At 42.6% G+C, this 17,197-nt stretch overlaps 1 protein-coding gene across 1 annotated transcript in view; it reads right to left on the reverse strand.

Moving 5' to 3' along the window:
* Positions 1 to 17,197, reverse strand: part of CCDC148 (coiled-coil domain containing 148) — a gene marked incomplete at both ends in the record, with an annotated part of 130,253 nt that overhangs the window by 63,306 nt on the left and 49,750 nt on the right. The window contains 2 exons of the mRNA XM_083350458.1: positions 13,107 to 13,313; positions 15,181 to 15,319. Of these exons, the coding sequence (XP_083206584.1) occupies positions 13,107 to 13,313; positions 15,181 to 15,319 (346 nt within the window). The remainder of the gene's footprint in view (positions 1 to 13,106; positions 13,314 to 15,180; positions 15,320 to 17,197) is intronic.

Genomic DNA, 17,197 nt, shown 5'->3' on the forward strand with positions numbered 1-17,197 from the left:
AATTCGATGCACACAAAGCAAACCTGTGCTTCTTTCTTGAAGATCTTAAACAACTTAATCAGAAGCAAACAAAAGGAAAAATTAGAAAAATCTGCAAATCAAGTCTGGAGTCTGATTCTGATTCATAAAACTGCATGATGCTTAACTCTGAGAGGATTTTCCCTGATTTTTATTTTGTACTGGAACCCTTGTCATTCCCACTATAAGACAAATCAATAAAATTCATGGAGTGCTTATAAAAGAATCTGAATAAAAGTTCTTGTATATAGAAAATATTTGGGGCTTCTTCAGTGATTGCCAAAGCTCTTTATCTAAAAGTGTGAAAATTGTATTTATATGATAAATATTCCGGATATATGTTAAAATTTAAAAAAAAATATCTAACAATGTGGTTGCATGAGTAATAAATGGTCTCAGCTATACAGCACATGTAACAACACTACTCCGTGTGCTGCACTGGCTGCTGGTGTGTTTCCGGTACAATTCAAGGTACTTGTCACCTTGAAAGTCCTACATGGCTTATGACTGGATTACTGTCCTTTTCCAAGAGTTTATTCCGGTCCGATCCAATTCAACAAATTAGGCATGCTGCAGATCCTGTCAGCCAAAATGGCGGGAACTAGAAGACAGGCTTTTTCTGCTTAGAACTCTGCCTTATGGAATATTCTCCCTTCAGAGATTAGAATACCCCCAATCCTCTTGGCTTTTTACAAACCTTTTCACAAATCTTTCAAAACTGGGGCTCCTTATGTGTTAAAGGCCCTGATACTTGGCTTTACTATTAGCTGATTAATCATCATGGTTGCTGTTTGTACTTATTTATTTTATGGGTGCTTTTATTGTTTTAATGTTTTCCAATTGATTTAACTGTTTTATAATTTTAGAATTGTAAGCCGCCAGATTCACTTGGTTGAATGGCTATAGAAATTGAGTAATTAAATAAATAAATAATATGCCTACATGGTAAAAAGGCCCTGAAGGATGTTGATCCTTATTTTTTGGAATCTGTTAAAAACAAAACTATTGTTATCCTAAGAAAATGTCTTGTCCAGTGGATAAGAATGTTTCAATTTGTATTCTTTAGCTAAAGAGGTGGTATTAAGAAGTGGGAAAGCTTTTGGTCACCTAAATATAAAGTACTTGGAAATCATAAATAATAGTGTTTTCTTGAATATTGATGGGAAATTAAAGGTTTTTTTTGGGGGGAAGCAATAATACGACATTGTTTATGCAAGGACATTAAGTACAAATGCAATCAAGATATGTACAGGCTAAAAATTATTGATAAATGTAACAAAGATGTTTCTACTTAGTTGAAAAGAAGAACTGTGTCTGCCCAATATGAGATAACAAATATTATTGGAAAGAGAGAGGAAGTATTTGATGTTCTAATATTAGACTTAAACTAAAAATGTATGTATATTACCAAATTATTGGTTAACCCAGACAACACCTATAATGGTTTTGATTTATTAGGGGATACTGTACTATTAATGGTGGAAAATAGATAATTTTTAGAAAACAGAGCCATATTATAATCAAATAAATAAGACATGTAGCCAAAATATTAGACTTTATTATAAAAAGGGAAAAAGGGAGAAGTTAAGATAAGGGAAACTTTTGGTCACCTAAACATAAAATACTTGGAAATCATAAATAATAGTGTTACTATGAATATTGATGGGAAATTAAAGCCTGAAAAAAGCAATAACAGGACATTGATTGTATACAAGAATTAAGTGCAAATGCAATTAAGATATGTATAAGCTAAAAATTATTAAGTGTAACAAAGATGTTTTTATTTAGTTGATAACATTAAGAATTGTACTAGCTAATATGAGATAACAGATATTAATGGAAAAAGAGAGGAAATATCTGATGTTGTAACATGAGATTTATACTAAAGATTTATGTACACTATTGAACTATTGATTAACCCAGTCATCATGTTGCTTTTTAAATGTCCAGTTGTAAAATGAGAAAATCAATAAAATATTATAAAAAAAAGAAGTGATAAAGATTCAGTGTGGTGAAAATGAAAATTGCATCAAGACTCATATATATTTAAAGAGTAATCTTTCCAGATAAGATAATGTAGATCATGTAGAGCAAAAGCCAATACTTTAAGCAGATTGATGACTTATTAATTTCTAATGGAAGGAACAAACAACCAAGATACTTCTATTAATGGTAGACAGACATACTGCAGTTTTCTTGGCAACTGGCAACAATGTGGTTTGCTACTGCCATCTTTCTAGGGGTGGGAGAGAGTGACTGGCCCAAAGTCACCCAACTAGCTTTGACTGGAACTATAACTCACAGTCTCCTCGTTTCTAGATTGACACCTTAACCACTGCACCAGGGGTAGAGAACCTTGGCTCTTTTATGACTTGTGGACTTCAACTCCCAGAATTCCTGAGTCAGCATGGCTGGTTCAGGAATTCTGGGTATTGAAATGCACAAGTCATGAAAGAGTCAAGGTTCCCTACCTCTATGCTACACCAAACTGGTTCTCAGGCCAACTAAGAACTAATATATTCAAATAATGAATAACTTATATAAAACAGTTGAATGCCAACATGTACAGCTAAAACATTTGACACATTCATTGCTGCCCCTGCTGCTCTAGATTCATTTTACTGGTTAAAAACTGAATGGGAATGCTTTTTATATTAATATAAAATTAGGAGTCTGTACAATGGCAGTGAAAGTTATTTGGTATTTTCATTATTTTTTTCCTGATTTGCTTTTGTCTTTCTCTTTTCTATTTTTTTCTTATTTCTTATCTATCTTTCTTTCCAATGGTCGCTTTTTAAAGTGAACTTTATATATTTTTTCCCTTTTTAAGTGTTGTGTAGTGGGTTCTGGAGAGCAGGAAGGACGCCGAGAGGATGAGTACAACATAACAGCTCTTTATTAGGTGGAAGTGACTGTACTGGGGACTAGGGGCTACCTGCACTCCTTATATACCTGGCCAGGTACTGGCCAGGTACTGGCCAGGTACAGGTACACAACCAACCAGTCGGATTGAACCTCTGTTTCCGCCGAAACTGCTTCCCGCCAAAACAGTTACAGTTCAACGCCTCCTGGTGGTGACTCCTCTACAAGTGCTTTAGTTGTTCCTAAAAACCTAATACATAACATTAAGCATGTAATTAATTTTATAACTGATAGCTAAAAATTATTGCAAGTTCTAGTAATGAAAGTCAAGAGGCACAGTGAAAAAACCTGGGACTACTGTAGTTTATAGAAGACCAAACTAACGACAACCAATGGCCTTAGAAATAAAAAAGAAAATAATGATAAGGTAGATAACTTTTGCCTTTTAGGATCAACTATCGCAGTAAAGGAACAGCACTCACAAAATACACTCAAGAAGTAGCTTTTTAAAGCTTCCTCCTCCTTTTATAATTTTGTCCATTCTTTTTCTTCATAATCTGTATTTAGTTAATAAATACACTGCAGATCAACACTCTGTAGAGCAGCAATGAAATTTTGAAATGATTTAGCAGCATGTCTTTGTGACATAGTTAGGGAAAAATTGAAGCCCTATGTCTTACTGTTTAAACCAGAGCAAATTAAGCTCCATGTGATCTAACAGGTTGGAGGCCCCTGTCTTAATAGTTGATGAGGTAAGGAGAGTAAGACTGGTTTCTTTTCACAAATCCTTAGCTTGCCAGTTGAAAGAGAGAACAATGAAGGGGAGATTATGAAGATACAATCTGAATAGAGAGAAGGTGGAATTGTAGTTATCATAATTAAGAGCCAAGATAAGCAGCAGCTGCTATTATTTCTGGAGAAAGATGCAGGCTAGGGGAGGAAGTTGTTAATTGCTTTTTATTATAAATCTACAAACTGGTACTGTCCTACTTCAAGGAAAACATAAATCCAGAAATTGAAAGGTGGTGGGTTTTTTTGAGAATGATCAAAAGGAGGAGGTCAATCTATCATGAATCAGGTGTTAAATTCTACATGGGTAAAGCTCAAAAATGGAAAATATTTGATAATATGGGCATGCAATTTTCACTTATTTTCCTACGGAGCATTGGGGAAAAAGTGATCGTATTTCATAGCAAAAAAAAAAAGTTGCTTTGTAAGAGTACTGCAGTATAACCAGAGGAGCACCATATGGACTCTCCCAATATACTTAACTTCAGATTCTGAAAAATGTTACTGTTACATGTTTTGTGCCAGCCCATGGCAGTTCCCCAAATAGGTCATCAGATGGAGCAAAGAGGCTTCTTTGCTCCCCTGCAGCAGCCCCATTGGCGAGAGAGTTTTATGGCTAGGGAGGGGCCGAGACCCCCCATAAATACCTCTGCCCAGGGGCTGCTTCTTTGTTCTAGTTCTGCTTCTCTTTCTATCTTCTCTCTTGCATGCATTCTCTACCATACAAGCATGGATGCTTCCATGCCATATAGCTCTTTTTATATAACCTGTCGATGAATAAAGCTTCATAATGACTGCATCTCTGCATTCTGCCTATTTCACTTGGAAGCACCTTAACGTTCCATCGATTTCTTGTGAAAGCTGCTTCACAAGTTGGTAGCAGAGAGGATGGTTAAAGGGAACGCTTCCAAAGCCTGCAGCTAATGCTTAGATTTGAAACTGAAATGGATGGCCGGAAATCGCAGATTGTGACCAGGAGTCTTCAATCAAGATCAACAGCTCTAGCCCCTGAAGCAAGCCCCGCTCCAGGTGAGAGCACAGATGGCTTCCTTCTGCACGCCACAGAGGGAAGCTTGGAAGTTTTACAGTCCACCCAAGATGCAGCAGAAGCGCTCCGGGCCCAACGCAAGCAACGCGTGGATCAAATGTCTACACCGGAATGCAAGGAACTGCTTCTAAAACTCCTTGAAGTACAGGAGACCCCACAAGCCTCTCCACGAAGGACATCAGTGCAGAAGGACTGTGGATGCCGGGTAAGCCCCCCCTCAGCGACCACGAGGCCCCTTAATATGGCGCCTGCCACCCTGAGTAACCCCGGGACCCCAGGGCTTTCGGCGCGAAATCCCCTGCCTAACTGCGACCTCCAGCTTCCTGGGGCAACAGGAAACAAGATGGCTGCGCCCAGGGAGACCGCATGGCCCGGCACAGGAAGCAAGATGGCAGCCCCCTGTGCGCCCACATTTTCTAACAAAGAAAGGCCTCAACTAAGTCTGGAGGCCCAGCAACCCCTGGCATCCGGCCGTAGCAACATGCAAACTCCTGGGCTCTCTCCAGCAGAAACCCTCATGACCTATGATGGCTATAAGACTGCCCATTACCCCCCAAGGCCCCCGACCCTCTCTCCGGGGCCCCCAGCCTTCCTTTCGCCCCCGCCCAGGCGCTCTCCTTACTTGGCCTTCGGGGGGGTTGGCCCCCTCCTCCAGCATCGGCTTTAGCCATCCCCAAGGTTTTCAGGAACAACGATGGGCTTCTCAAGGCAATCCAGGGCCGGGGGGGCTCCAGGAAGGATTTCCAGAGCTTTTTCAAAACCAAGTGCCGGCCGGCAATCTTGGGCTCCGCCCACCCCCCGAGCACATGTTTTCTGGACATGCCCAGTACGGGCTTTTTAACCCAGAAGGGGGGCCATCTGAAAATCAGAGAAATATACCACCAACGCCCACTAGAGGGGTACCTTTACCATTTTTTTCAATGCCAACCTCCCAGATGCTCCAGGAATGGGATAATACGTTTCTGCTTGCCTCCATGTTGCCTCCCAACTTTGAAAAATTGAAAATTGGGGGTGAGAACTATCACAGTTGGAATAGAAATTTGCAGGTATGTCTATTAAAGGATGGGATTCTTGAAATGGCCCTGAACCCACCACCTTTCCCATGGAGCTCACGAGAAGAGTGGCTTCATAGACAGACTTTTTCTACTCTGATGGCGTCCATCGATGATAATATGTTCCCTAGCATTCCAGATGGACTCACAGCTTGCGCAGCCTGGCGCTTATTATACAATTTATTCAACAGCAAGAGCATGGGTTCTCTCACCAGACTCACAACTGAGTTTTACAACACAAGACTCAGTTTTGGGGCCAGCATGGCAGAACATCTTGGAAAATTAAAATCCCTCAGGGCGCAACTAATGTCCAAAAATTACCGAATACCTGAAGAGAACTTGGTCGCAGTTATTGTGGCTTCCCTGGACAAAAGTTGGAACAATTTTATTATTTCCCTGGAAGGGGGCAGGAATGAACCCATGCCTCTGTCCTATCTCGAGGGCAGACTCATTGACGAAGATAGCAGACGTAGACATACGGGAGAATACAACAGAGTCACCAGCCAGCCAGCCAGCACACGACACCGCAACTCAGAGCGGGTTAATGCTCTACTCAAGTGTTTCACCTGTGGCTCTGAGGGGCACCTCAAGAAGGACTGCCCCCATTTTCAACAAGGCCCCAAGCGTGGTCCCAATCAAGGTAGGGGCAAGGGACAAGGAAGGGGCCGTGGCGGGGCCAAAAGTACTAACAATCTTGTGTCTACCTGTGCCCCCACCACAAGAGCTGATAGCTCCACTGACTTATGGTTACTGGACTCTGGAGCTTCTTCTCACATTACCAATATGAGTCAAGGTTTTAAAAGGGTAAAGAAAATTAACTCATCTGTCAAGGTGGCCAACGGTGATAAAGTTTCAGTTATTGGGGAGGGCACGGTTTCTCTACCCGGGCTTGGAAAAGTTGAAGGTGTCTTACACGCGCCCTCTATTGCCAACAACCTATTGAGCATTATCAAGTTATGCGACGATGACGGGGTGGAAGTTTTATTTCGCAAAGGGGGAGGTCATGTCACCCGGGACCAGAGGGTCATTGGAAATATAGCCATCATAGATGATTTGCCATATTTCTCCCCCTTAGAAGGGGCCTCACAGACAACCCCAAGGCTGCTTAACGACCGCAAAGGTGAAGCGGTTGCATCCAAGCCCCCACAGCAAGGCAGTGTGGATAAGAAATCCCAACCTCAGCTGTCACCTGAAGCACCGCTCAAGGCAACCAAAGCCAAGAGGGTGTCAGTCGGGAAGCCACTCCACGATAAGTGTGCCCATATTTTGCACCGAAGATTAGGTCATGCAAGCTTCCCTGTGGTTAAAAAGACGGGAGAGTTTGCTGAGGGAGTCCAGCTCAAAGATTGTGAGGTATTCCTGGACTGTGCAATCTGTAAGAAGTCAAAGAGGAAGGCTGCGCCTATTCCAAAAACATCACTGCGCAAGACCCAATTCCCATATCAACTAGTCCATGTTGATTTGGTCGGGCCTTTCACACCATCCCTAGGGAAAAGTCAGTATTTTCTCACTGCAGTTGACGATTTTTCACGGTACGGCCACGTGTATATCCTCACAGAAAAATCTGGAGCCTTTGACGCCATAAAATCACTCTACAACTTTGTAGAGACCCAGTATAAAACCAAGATTGCACAACTGCAGAGCGACCGCGGGGCTGAGTTCATGTCCCGAAAATTCCAGGACTGGGTAAAGCGTAAGGGCATCCGCCATTTTCTTACCGCGCCTTTCACCCCCGCTCAGAATGGTGTGGCAGAGAAAAGAAATGGAGTCCTACAAACTATGATGCGTAGTCTGATTGCAGACGCAGGGGTCGCAGAATCATACTGGGCAGAAGCGGTAAAATACGCCAATTATACCTTAAACCGCACTTGGAGCAGTGTTGTGAACCAGACCCCATATTTCCTAGTTCATGGTAGGAAACCAAATCTGGGACATTTACATGTGTTTGGGTCCTATGCATGGGTTCACATCCCCAAGCAGCTGCGGAAGAAGGGGAGATCTGTCTCCCAGAGACTGAGGTTCTTGGGCTACGCTCCTGGCTCCAAGGCCTACCGTTTCCTGGGAGAAGGGGGCAGGATTGTGACTTCCCAATCTGCCTCCTTCGAAGAGGACTCCAATTGGGCCCAGATACACTCCAATGATCTGAGCCCATATATCAACCGTCCCAGCAAGGGCACACCAACTACAACATCACCTGAGACTTCCACATACCCTGCCACCGATGAAAGTGTGGAACAAGACGAAGATGTCATCCCACCTGGTTCAGATGGGGAGGATGAGCCGTCCAGTTCCCCAACAACGCCTCAGAAACCCGCGGAAGAAAAAGGTGGTGAGTGGCAGAAGGTAAGGAGGTCAAAGCGGTCCAACAAAGGCATCCCGCCAAAGAGAATTGACATTGGGCACATCGCGTCTGTTAACAGTGTTGTAGTCACCCCAAAATCCTTCTCTGACATCCAGGAGCTGCCCATCGAAGAACAGGAGAAATGGCAGCTCGCGATGGAGAAGGAAATGCACAGCTTAAAACAACTCAAGGTCTTCACCCCCCAGCAACCTCCAAAGGAGAGGAAAGTCATTGGCACAAGGTGGGTTTACAAGGCAAAACCACTTGCCAATGGCCTCTACCTGTATAAGGCCCGTTTGGTAGCTCAGGGATTCGCCCAACGCTATATGGAAGACTATGGCAAGACATACTCTCCAACTGTCCGGGCAGAGAGTGTCAAGACCGCCCTCGTGACTGCAGCTGCTCTGGGGGAGGAAGTCTTCCAATTCGACATCCAGACGGCTTACCTCCACGCCAAATTGGACCGGCAGATCTACGTGAAGGCCCCTCCTGGCTACCAGCAAGAAGGGGAAAATACATGGTTACTCCACAAAGGGTTATATGGTCTCAAGCAGTCAGGGAAACTATGGTATGACTGCCTTAGAAAAAGTTTAGAACGAGTTGGTTTCACTGCATCCCGTGCAGATGAATGTGTTTTCACACGCAACTCAAAGGGTACCACAGAAAGGGTGTTAGTTTATGTGGATGACCTACTATATGTAGGACCCGACAAGGAAGGGTGTGATGAATTTGCCAAGGCCCTGGAAGAAAAGTTCACTTTGAAATCTTTGGGGCGGATTGACAAGTACTTGGGTGTGCATATTTTGGCCACTAAGGGGGGGTTCGCTCTATCTCAAAAAGAAAAGATAGAGGAGTTATTGGCCAAATGCAAAATGGCAGAATCTAATCCCACGCATAGCCCAATGCAAAGCGACTTTTACAACCATACTCACAAGGACGGTCCTGAGTTCACAGATAATACGCTTTACAGATCTGTGATTGGCTCCTTGCTATATATCAGCAATTGGAGCAGACCTGACATAGCTTTAGCTCTAAATCTATTGTCCAGGCATGTGGAACACCCAAAGGAATTCCACTGGACTGCTGTTAAGAGGGTACTTAGGTACCTCAGGGGCACGACCGATGCCCTCCTTGTGCTGGAACCAGAGAAGGGGGAGACGGCCCAGCTCTCTGCTTACTCAGACGCAGACTGGGCTGGCGACACCAAAAGTAGGCGGAGCACTTCTGGTATCCTCATATTGCTAAATGGCTGCCCAATACATTGGCATGTTAGGCAGCAAAAATTTGTTTCTTGCTCCACGGCCGAGGCTGAATATGCCAGCCTGTCAGACACGGCCAATGATTTGACTTGGTTCAATGAGCTGATAACGAGCATCTGGGCAGCTCCTCCTCTGCCCATCCAAATTCTAGAGGACAACACAGCCGCCATTGCAATCTCGGAGGCTTATGCAGTAGGCTCTAGATCTCGCCACATAGACATACGCTATAAAAATGTCAGACAGCTTGCCAAAGAGGGTTTTATACGTGTAGAGCACTGTAATACAGCTGACCAGATAGCTGATCTGTTCACCAAACCTGTTCCCATTGACCGGCACAACCTTCTGTGTAAGCGTTTGTGTTTGGCCTTCTGAATGTTTTTATGCATGTCTATGACACCTGCTCGCCCCTCACACACATTCACTGGTCCCTGTCATTGGCTGGCAAGAAGGGGAATTGTTACATGTTTTGTGCCAGCCCATGGCAGTTCCCCAAATAGGTCATCAGATGGAGCAAAGAGGCTTCTTTGCTCCCCTGCAGCAGCCCCATTGGCTTAGTTTAGTTTTAGTTTTTATTAAATTTTTATACCGCCCTTCTCCCAAGGGACTCAGGGCGGTGAACAGGGCATATGATAAAAGTACAAAACTACAAAAGTTAAAATAGAATTAAATTAATGCCCAAGATAAAACAATAAAATATACAAATATTTAAAACCCAAATTAACTCCCCATCAGGCCAGGCCAGCTTGTTCAAACAGGTGGGTCTTTAACCAGCGCCGGAAGGAGCTGAGATCCGGTGCCATCCGGAGCTCCACCGGCAGTTGATTCCACAAAGCCGGGGCGCCCACAGAGAAGGCCCTCCCCCTGGGGGCCACCAGCCGGCATTCTCTGACTGGAGGCACCCTGAGGAGGCCCTCTCTGTGGGAACGCACAGGGCGGAGGGGAGTTGACGCCGGCAGCAGGTGGTCCCCGAGGTATTCCGGACCCATGCCATGTAGGGACTTGAAAACCATCACTAAGACCTTGAACCTCACCCGGAAGACAACTGGTAACCAATGTAGCTCGCGGAGCAAAGGTGTAACATGGGAGTACCGGGAAACTCCCAAGACAACCCTCGCGGCCGCATTCTGTACCAGTTGGAGCCTCCGAGTGGTCTTCAAGGGAAGCCCCATGTAGAGAGCATTACAGTAGTCAAGGCGAGAGGTCACGAGCGCATGAGTGACCGTACACAGGGCATCCCGGTCCAGATAGGGCCGCAACTGGCGCACCAGGCGAACCTGGGCGAAAGCCCCCCTAGTCACAGCTGCTACATGATCTTCCAAGGTAAGTAGTGAATCTAGGAGGACTCCCAAGTTGCGAGCCCTATCCACGGGGAGCAACAGCTCACCCCCCATAGAAAGAGAGAGTTTTATGGCTAGGGAGGGGCCGAGACCCCCCATAAATACCTCTGCCCAGGGGCTGCTTCTTTGTTCTAGTTCTGCTTCTCTTTCTATCTTCTCTCTTGCATGCATTCTCTACCATACAAGCATGGATGCTTCCATGCCATATAGCTCTTTTTATATAACCTGTCGATGAATAAAGCTTCATAATGACTGCATCTCTGCATTCTGCCTATTTCACTTGGAAGCACCTTAACGTTCCATCGATCTCTTGTGAAAGCTGCTTCACAGTTACACTATTTGTTCATAGAGTAATTCAGTTTTATTTTAAAATTCTTGCTATTTCTGCTGAAAAGTTCCTTGGGGAAAAATATTATTAACACTTATGCACACAGCATATATACAGGTAGTCCTCGATTTGTGACTGTAATGGAACCTAGAATTTCCATCATAAGTCGTGACAGTCCTAAGTCAAGGCACCCATGTGACTGGACCCAATTTTTAGTTTTTTTTGCAGCAATCATTAGGTGAACATCACTATCATTAAGCAAATCAACATATTTCTAAGGGTACTTTTTACCAGAAACCAGCCCCAAAAAGATCAGAAATTCACAAAACATGTTCTAAATCATGGTCATGTGACTATGGAAGGATTCATTCCATAAAGGTGAGCCGGTTGTCAAGTACTCAAAATGCGGTCATGTGACTGCAGGGGGGAATTCAGCCATCAGAACTCTAAACGGTCACTAAGTGATCAGTCATTAAACAAGCACTACCTGTAATTATTTTAAATTAAAAGCAATTAAATTTTTGTTTTCTTAAACTGGTACTTTTTAAATATCCTATGCCTTCTTAGAAATTCTTGGGTATTTAGAAGTGTAAAGTCTTATTGTTTTTATTATTAAAAAACTACTAAGGTTTGATTTTTTTTTTTGCTAGAAGAGTACAGTAACAGGCAGAGAATAAGGCTGATGTTCATGCTCATATCACATGCTTCCCCATGGTAAACCGAACCATGTATTTAACTCTCAAGCTAGGTTTGCACAATGCATTAATGCCAAATATATTTCAAGCTTATGGTTCAGTGCATTTTGCAAACACAACATATACAGGATAGCCTGTACCATGTATCAATCATATTACGTCAATATTATGTTTCAATTATATTACAGCACACAGAACCAGAGGCCCAGAGAATTGAGAGCAAAACTTCCAGGAATGTTGGAAGAATAAAACATGTCGATTGCTGCTCAATTTTCACTGATCATTTGACAACAACTGGTTTCCTTTTCCAAACTTCCAGGTTAGTTTTTTTCACATTAAGATTTCTGTCCAGCATCTTTACACTGAAGGAATTTGATAATTTCACTGAGGGTCCCTCCCATCCCCCAAATATATGGATCGTGGGCCACGTTTACAGAACAGATAGATGGATTTTTTTTCCACTCTAGCTATAGTATTCCAGCATGCTTTTACTGCTACTGGGGAAAGATAAGTCACAGTCAATTAGTTGTTATCCCAAAATGCATCAGGATAGGATTAATTAAAACCCTCTCTTTCCCCACCCAAGCAAAACATATTTACACATACAATATAGACATGTAGGAATAAAATAAAAATGGCCCTTTAATATAAAGCCTCAAGAGCACATAAATTAAAAAGAAATTGCTCACATGAACAAAATGAAACAAGAGACTCTGGAAAGAGTACAGAGAAGAGCAACAAAGATGATTGGGGGACTGGAGGCTAAAGCATATAAGGAACGGCTGCTGGAATTGGGTATGTCTAGTTTAAGGAAGAGAAGGACTAGGGGTGACATGATAGCAGTGTTCCAATATCTCAGGGGCTGCCCCAAAGAAGAGGGAGTCAAGCTATTCTCCAAAGCGCCCAAAGGCAGGACAAGAAGCAACAGATGGAAACTAATCAAGGAGAGAAGCAACCTAGAACTAAGGAGAAACTTCCTGACAGTTAGAACAATTAACCAGTGGAACAACCTGCCTCCAGAAGCTGTGAATGCTCCAACACTGGAAGTTTTTAAGAAGAGACTGGACAGCCATTTGTCTGAAATGGTATAGGGTTTCCTGCCTGAGCAGGGGGTTGGACTGGATGACCTCCAAGGTCCCTTCCAACTTTACTATTATGATTATGATTAAGACTTCCACAACCCATTTGGGGGCATGTAATTCAACTGTGTCATCCTGAAAAAGATGACTTAACAATGAGTGCCTTTATTTCAGGACAAGGTGGAAGCCCATGTATACCTACCGGCGGTGCACATTTTCCCCCTTTAAGTCAACCCTGAACAGGAGAGGATATGCAAAGCAGCAATAATTTAATAGAGGGTTGTGCAACTGAGCCTACCTTCTCTTTCAGATTAGCACATATCTCCTGCTGTTTTCTTCTATTATTAGCCACCATCATTTCAGTCTCATAAGCAGCACAAGCTTCCGTGAGTGTCATCACCGCCTTCACTAAGAATGTCTTCTTAGCTTGGGCCCAATTGAACATCAATGCCCTCAATTGGCTCCCGGTAAAGTAATAGTGGTCCCAAGACTTTTCATGAGCAACCTGGGGTTTCGGAAGGGGTGGATTGAAGAAACAAAGGAAAAGGGGGTTATTTTGGAAGTAGGCAGAATGGTCTTCTAAACCCTAACAGCTAAAGGTTGCTTTAATTGGATGTTAAAAATGACCTTACTTGAAGCCAAGAGCGGGCCAGCTAATAAAAGCATGAGAGAATCATGCCCTTCTCAGAAACAAACAAGAGCTTCGTTGCAAGGTGTTTGTAAGAGTTAACGTAACTAAATCAACAACCCAGAAATATTTCTAACAAGTTGACAGGAGGCCAAAGGAAAGAGTAAGAAGCATTTGCTCCCTGTTGAGAAAGCAGGGAGATTTAAAGCTAGTCTTTTCCCCAAGTCATCTCTCATGGTTCTATTCAATTGGCTCTCCCCGAAAATACATTTATTACACATTTTGTTAGACGTATCATTTTTGTGTACAAAAAAAGTTCGTACCAAATGCAGTGGGAATGTAACATGAATGCTGTAAAACTAATTGGAGCACTATCGTGGATTTCACTGTGACACATGGAGTGTTCTGTGAACAAAAGTTCCATTATTTAGAAATGATTGGAGGTGGTTATGTTTTCCTTTGATCTCAGAGAAGAAGCTGAGTTATAAATATAAGGCTACGCACTTTTGAAAACTGCCTCTTAGTGTGGGCATGTAGGTATGTTTTTATATGATCTCACCTCAGATTTATTTGAGATATTGAATGGCTATTGTGCTTGCGGGCCAACATTAGTGAATTTGCTGAACATTTAAATGACAATACATTGCTTGTACAGTTCCAAGCAGAATTCGGAGCAGAAGTGTGGAACTTGTGGCCCCAGTGTGGCCCTTTCAATTCCCTTCCGCATTAGCCATGTTGGCTGGGACTCCTGAGAGCAATACCTCGAGGGCCGTAGGTTTCCATGCCATTCTACCCAATAGGAGAAAGTCTCAAAAAGTTGTTTTTCCTAAATAAATGGATATGTGAGAGTCTTAAGACAAGGGCTGTCTCTGAGGGCCCCACCCTTGAAAAATATTTTCTTTCCGGAGATTGGAACAGCCCCAACATTAGACTTTAGGAAAGCCACAAAGAAATGGCTCTTTCACCAAACATGTGGAAGATTATTTATTATTTTTACTTATATCCCACCTTTATTATTTTTATAACCAATTCAAGGAAGCAAACATGCCTAATACTCCTTCCCCCTTTTATTTTCTCCAGGACAACAACCCCTGTAGGGTGAGTTGGGCTAATACATAAACAAATAAATGAATATATTAAAAAGTGAGAAGAAATCTATACATAAACAGGAAGTGCTCCTACATGTAAGATACAGAGTGTGTGTCAACTTCTGCCAATTTTCAGATTTGGCAGCATTTTGTCATATCCTGTTGAATCCTACTCCAGGCAGTCCACAACCTTTAGGAACAGCTATAACTATTGATGATGGATTTAGAGGCAGATATTAAGCTTAGTTGGATTTAAAAGATTGCAGGCGTGGATTTGAAAACTTGGAGGTCTGAACACAGAGCACCTTGCTTACAAACACATAATCCATACAGATACACATTATAGTACAGTATTTCAGTGAATATCATAACCAGTTTAACAACACTGACTTACGTAAATTGTGTTGCACTATGCTCTTTTTTTAAATACAAACGTGATGTTTTGTACTATTTTTGGAGGAATGGAATTACCGGTATCTGGAACACATTTGAAAAATGACGGAGATCAAAGGTAGAGGGAAAAATGAAAAGTCCACGTGCAATTCCACGTGTGCAGTGCTGAGTGAAGTCTTATATTCAGCAACCCTATTAACAACTTTTAAAACTGAATTCTCATCCCAATAATTGAATAAAAACAGAGAAGTTCTGCAGCTTACAAGGCTTTGTCTAGATTTGTGAGGTAGAAGTTTCTGAAGCATATCCAAATAGAGCGTTCTTCTACTTTGCATGTCACTTGGATATTGACCAGTGACAACCTGATATGTCCAAAGATCTTCTTTACTCCACTGGAAACTGCTGTAAGAACAAAACAGAACAAATCTAATGCAATCTTTTAAAGCATTGTACCTGCTCCTCTCTTGTGTTCATAGTTGCTTGACTCTAACCCATCTTAAGAAAACCCTGTTTGGACTGAGATTTTTTGGCAACAGTTTGCAAGGTATTCAGTCCAAATTGCAGAGGATTGGACAATTCCCTTGTTGCTGGGCCTTTCCATCTTTCCTTTCCAGGAAAGCATTTGCCAACCACCTTCCTTCCTCTGGGTGGATCTTCCTGAGTAGTAATTTGTTTTTGTTTTGTTTTTTAATTTTTATTTATATTCATTTTTATTTTTCCATTTCTTCCACAAACAAATCTACACATATACCGCAATACATAAATACATACTCGTAAGTTTGGGTGCTGCTCGTCCATTTCCCCTTTCACCGTATCCACACTCCTTCCCTCTCTTCCCTCTTCTCTACTTTCTTTCTCCCTTTCTCCTTTCTTTCCTAATTCCCTCTTCTTCCTCTCCTCTCCTCTTTCCCTCACTGCTCCCCTCCCGTTTCTCCCCACTTCTCCTCTTTTCCTCTAACCTTCCTACTTCCTTCCCCCTTCTCTACTCTCTTCCCTCTCTCCTTTCCTTTCTTCCCACTCATTCCTCTTCTGATACAATTCAGGGGTAATGTCCGAGCAGCTCCTCTCCTTAGATTTTCAATATCTATATTAGGTATGATAACATTAATTTTCTATTACCGGTATGTCAATATTTCTATAAATCTGGCTTTCTCGGTATATACTTCTATAAATTTTTATACTACCTCCGTGTGTCACCCAGGCAAAAATGAAAAAAAAACATGTATACAAATATAAATGAAATTTAAAGCAACTTTATATTTAAAGCATCAACATGCATGTATTTGCAAAGTCTGTTGCTGCTTCCATATAAAGCATTTTTTAAAAATCCCATTTATATCCCGCCCTTCTCTGAAGACTCAGGGCGGCTTACACTCTAAGCACAAATCAATGTGCTTAGCAATAGTCTTCATTCTATGTATATGCCTGCTTATTAGGGCTTTCGCACCCCCCCCCAGCGGCATTATTACAAAGTCAGCTTATTGCTCCCAACAATCTGGGTCCTCATTTTACCTACCTCGGAAGGATGGAAGGCTGAGTCAACCTTGAGCCTGGTGGGATGTGAACCTGCACTAATTGCAGGCAGCTGGTGTTACTTAAGGAGGCATTAGCCCACTGCTCCACCAAGGCTCTAATTTTTTCCCATTCGCATGGTGAGGAAGCACTTTCCTGGCCTGCAGACTATTCCCAGTAGAGTGGGCGTGGGTGTGTACAGATGTTGTCATACATTCTTACCCTCCAAAAATGGTTGCTGGTTCATACTGGTGATGGAGCAGCTTCACAGTATGGATAAACCCATCATTCCCAAGAAGAGGCAATTATCACTGAAACCATAACAATCTACCTTGAAGCACAATCATTTTGAAACTGATTGTGCATGGGTATACATCTATCCAAATTATGTGCTCGGTGTCAACGCTGCTAACATCAGATGTTCTTGTTTGACAACAGATGGAATTGCAGCCATTTTCCTCTATTGCTTTTAGAGTTAGTTGATGCTGGGAAGGGGAAATGTGGATGACAGTCCAGCTAGTCATAACAATAACTCAGTTGTGGGAACCCAAGGTCATTGGGCCCAGAGTTGATAGAGTTTTGGCAAGCTGGAGAATTGGGAACAAAGCCCGCGCTTCAAGCTAATTGGGGAATGTGATTTATGACTGTTTATTGGAGGAGGGAATTGTGCTTTGTTACTTTGTGTCCAGGGGAGGGGAATTTAGTTTTTGGTTTCAGCTATGTAGTGCTGATACTTTGTTTCTCAAATAAAAGATTCTTTAAGGTAAA

This window comes from Vipera ursinii, assembly GCF_947247035.1.
Source record: "Vipera ursinii genome assembly, chromosome: 1".
Classification (NCBI taxonomy): Eukaryota; Metazoa; Chordata; class Lepidosauria; order Squamata; family Viperidae; genus Vipera; species Vipera ursinii.